Genomic DNA, 1729 nt, shown 5'->3' on the forward strand with positions numbered 1-1729 from the left:
CTTACTAGTTCACTTTTCAAAAGGTTGTTTTTCTTATGACTGAACTCTAGTTCATCATTCATAACTTTAAGAGCATTAATAAGTTTGTAATAACAAAATTCAACAACTTCATCACTTAGAGTTACCTCATTTGAGCTTTCTTCCAATGCCATGAAACAAAAGTTGGCAACTTCATCACCAATCTCGTCATCTTTAGATTCACTTACTTCATCCCATGTTGCTTTGAATTCCTTCTTCTTGAACTTCTTGGAAGGCTTCTTCAACTTGGGACACTCCGTTTTAATGTGACCCGACTTATTGCGTTCATAGCATATGATAGGATGCTTCTTGCTACTTTCACTGTTATCCTTCTTAAAGTTCCTCTTTGGAATGAACATCTTGTTTTGGAAGAGCATCTTCCTTATTCTTTTTGCTACCAAGGCTAGCTCTTCCTCATCAAACTCTTCATCTTCATCACTTAAGTTTTCAGAAGACATCTTAAAAGCAATGTTCTTCTTAACTCTGCTTAGTTTGTCCACTTACTCTCTTTTGAGTGTTAACTCATAGTCAATGGGATTTCCTAAAAGTTCATCAAGTTGTACTTTGCTCAAATCCTTAGCATCCTTGAGTGAAGTCACCTTTGGTAACCACTCTTTAGGAAGACTCCTTAGTATCTTCTTTACTAGCTCTTTATTAGTGAATGTCTTCCCAAGGGATTTGATTCCACTAATGATTTCCATAAATCTATCGTACATTTGACTAATCGTCTCATCCGATTTCATCTTGAATAGCTCATATTGATAGATTAGGGAATCCATCTTGTTCTCCTTCACTTGATTTGTGCCTTCATGAGTAATTACCAAAGCATCCCAAATCTGCTTTGTGGTAGACTTCATGTGCACTTTGTTGTACTCACTTCTACTAAGAGCACAAAACAAAACATGGATTCCTTTGTCATTTAAAGCTACCCTTCTCTTTTCTTGCTCACTCCATTCACCCTTGGGTTTTTCCACATGTTCACCATTTACAACTTTAGCTGGGGTGAATGGACCATTCTCAACAACATCCTACAAGTCTACTCCTTTTGATTTGAGGAAGTAATACATCCTATTCTTCCAATAGAGAAAATCATTTCCATCAAAGAAAGGATTTCTTACCATCGATTGGCCTTCTTGTGCATTGAAGGTTGCCATTTGATCTTTCCTCCAAGATGGTTAAATCTTTGTTGAATGGAGACTTGCTCTGATACCACTTGTTATCCCTTAAGTAACCCAAGAGGGGGGGATAAATCATACTAATAAAAAATTTAAAAGCTAAAAGGATTTTAGGAAAATAAACACAAAGAAGGGAGGAAGAAGAATGATGACACAATTGATATATAGAAGTTTAGTTATCCTAAGCCTACGTCCTCTCCTCAAGGCCCTCTTTGAGAGTAACTCTACTGTCATCTTCTTTGGTTGAAGATCAAAGCACTTACAAAACCATAAGAGCATCTCTTTTACAATCCCTTTTTCCCATAAGAGCAACTTAATGCTCAAATACACTCTAATTACAATAAATGCTCTCAATAACTTCACGTTCAATCTTAGAACGCAAGAAACTTAAAGCTCAAAATAAGCTCTCAAGAAAATTAATTACTAAGGCTCAAGTTCTAGAGAGAGAAAGAGTGAAAAGCTTTCAAACACAATAAATTCTCAAATGGTAAGTTGTTGTAACACTTCTCCAGTAATAAATGGCTCCTATTTATAGT

The 1729-nt window shown here is 35.9% G+C and overlaps 1 protein-coding gene across 1 annotated transcript; it reads right to left on the reverse strand.

Moving 5' to 3' along the window:
• Positions 1–518: 518 nt before the first annotated feature.
• Positions 519–1172, reverse strand: LOC110672113 (uncharacterized). The gene is made up of 2 exons (XM_021834797.2): positions 1137–1172; positions 519–1046 (listed from the first exon to the last, which is right to left on the reverse strand). The coding sequence occupies exons 1-2, from the start codon at positions 1170–1172 to the stop codon at positions 519–521; spliced, it is 564 nt and encodes a 187-aa protein (XP_021690489.2).
• Between the last annotated feature and the right edge of the window lie 557 nt (positions 1173–1729).

Source organism: Hevea brasiliensis, chromosome 11, assembly GCF_030052815.1.
Source record: "Hevea brasiliensis isolate MT/VB/25A 57/8 chromosome 11, ASM3005281v1, whole genome shotgun sequence".
NCBI lineage: Eukaryota > Viridiplantae > Streptophyta > Magnoliopsida > Malpighiales > Euphorbiaceae > Hevea > Hevea brasiliensis.

Excerpts from the sequence above, each read along its gene's own strand:
- LOC110672113 (XM_021834797.2), bottom strand. The coding sequence starts at position 1,172 with ATGGCAACCTTCAATGCACAAGAAGGCCAATCGATG. Across the intron at positions 1,047-1,136 it reads CACAAGAAGGCCAATCGATG|GATGTTGTTGAGAATGGTCC; the intron begins GTAAGAAATCCT and ends GTAGACTTGTAG.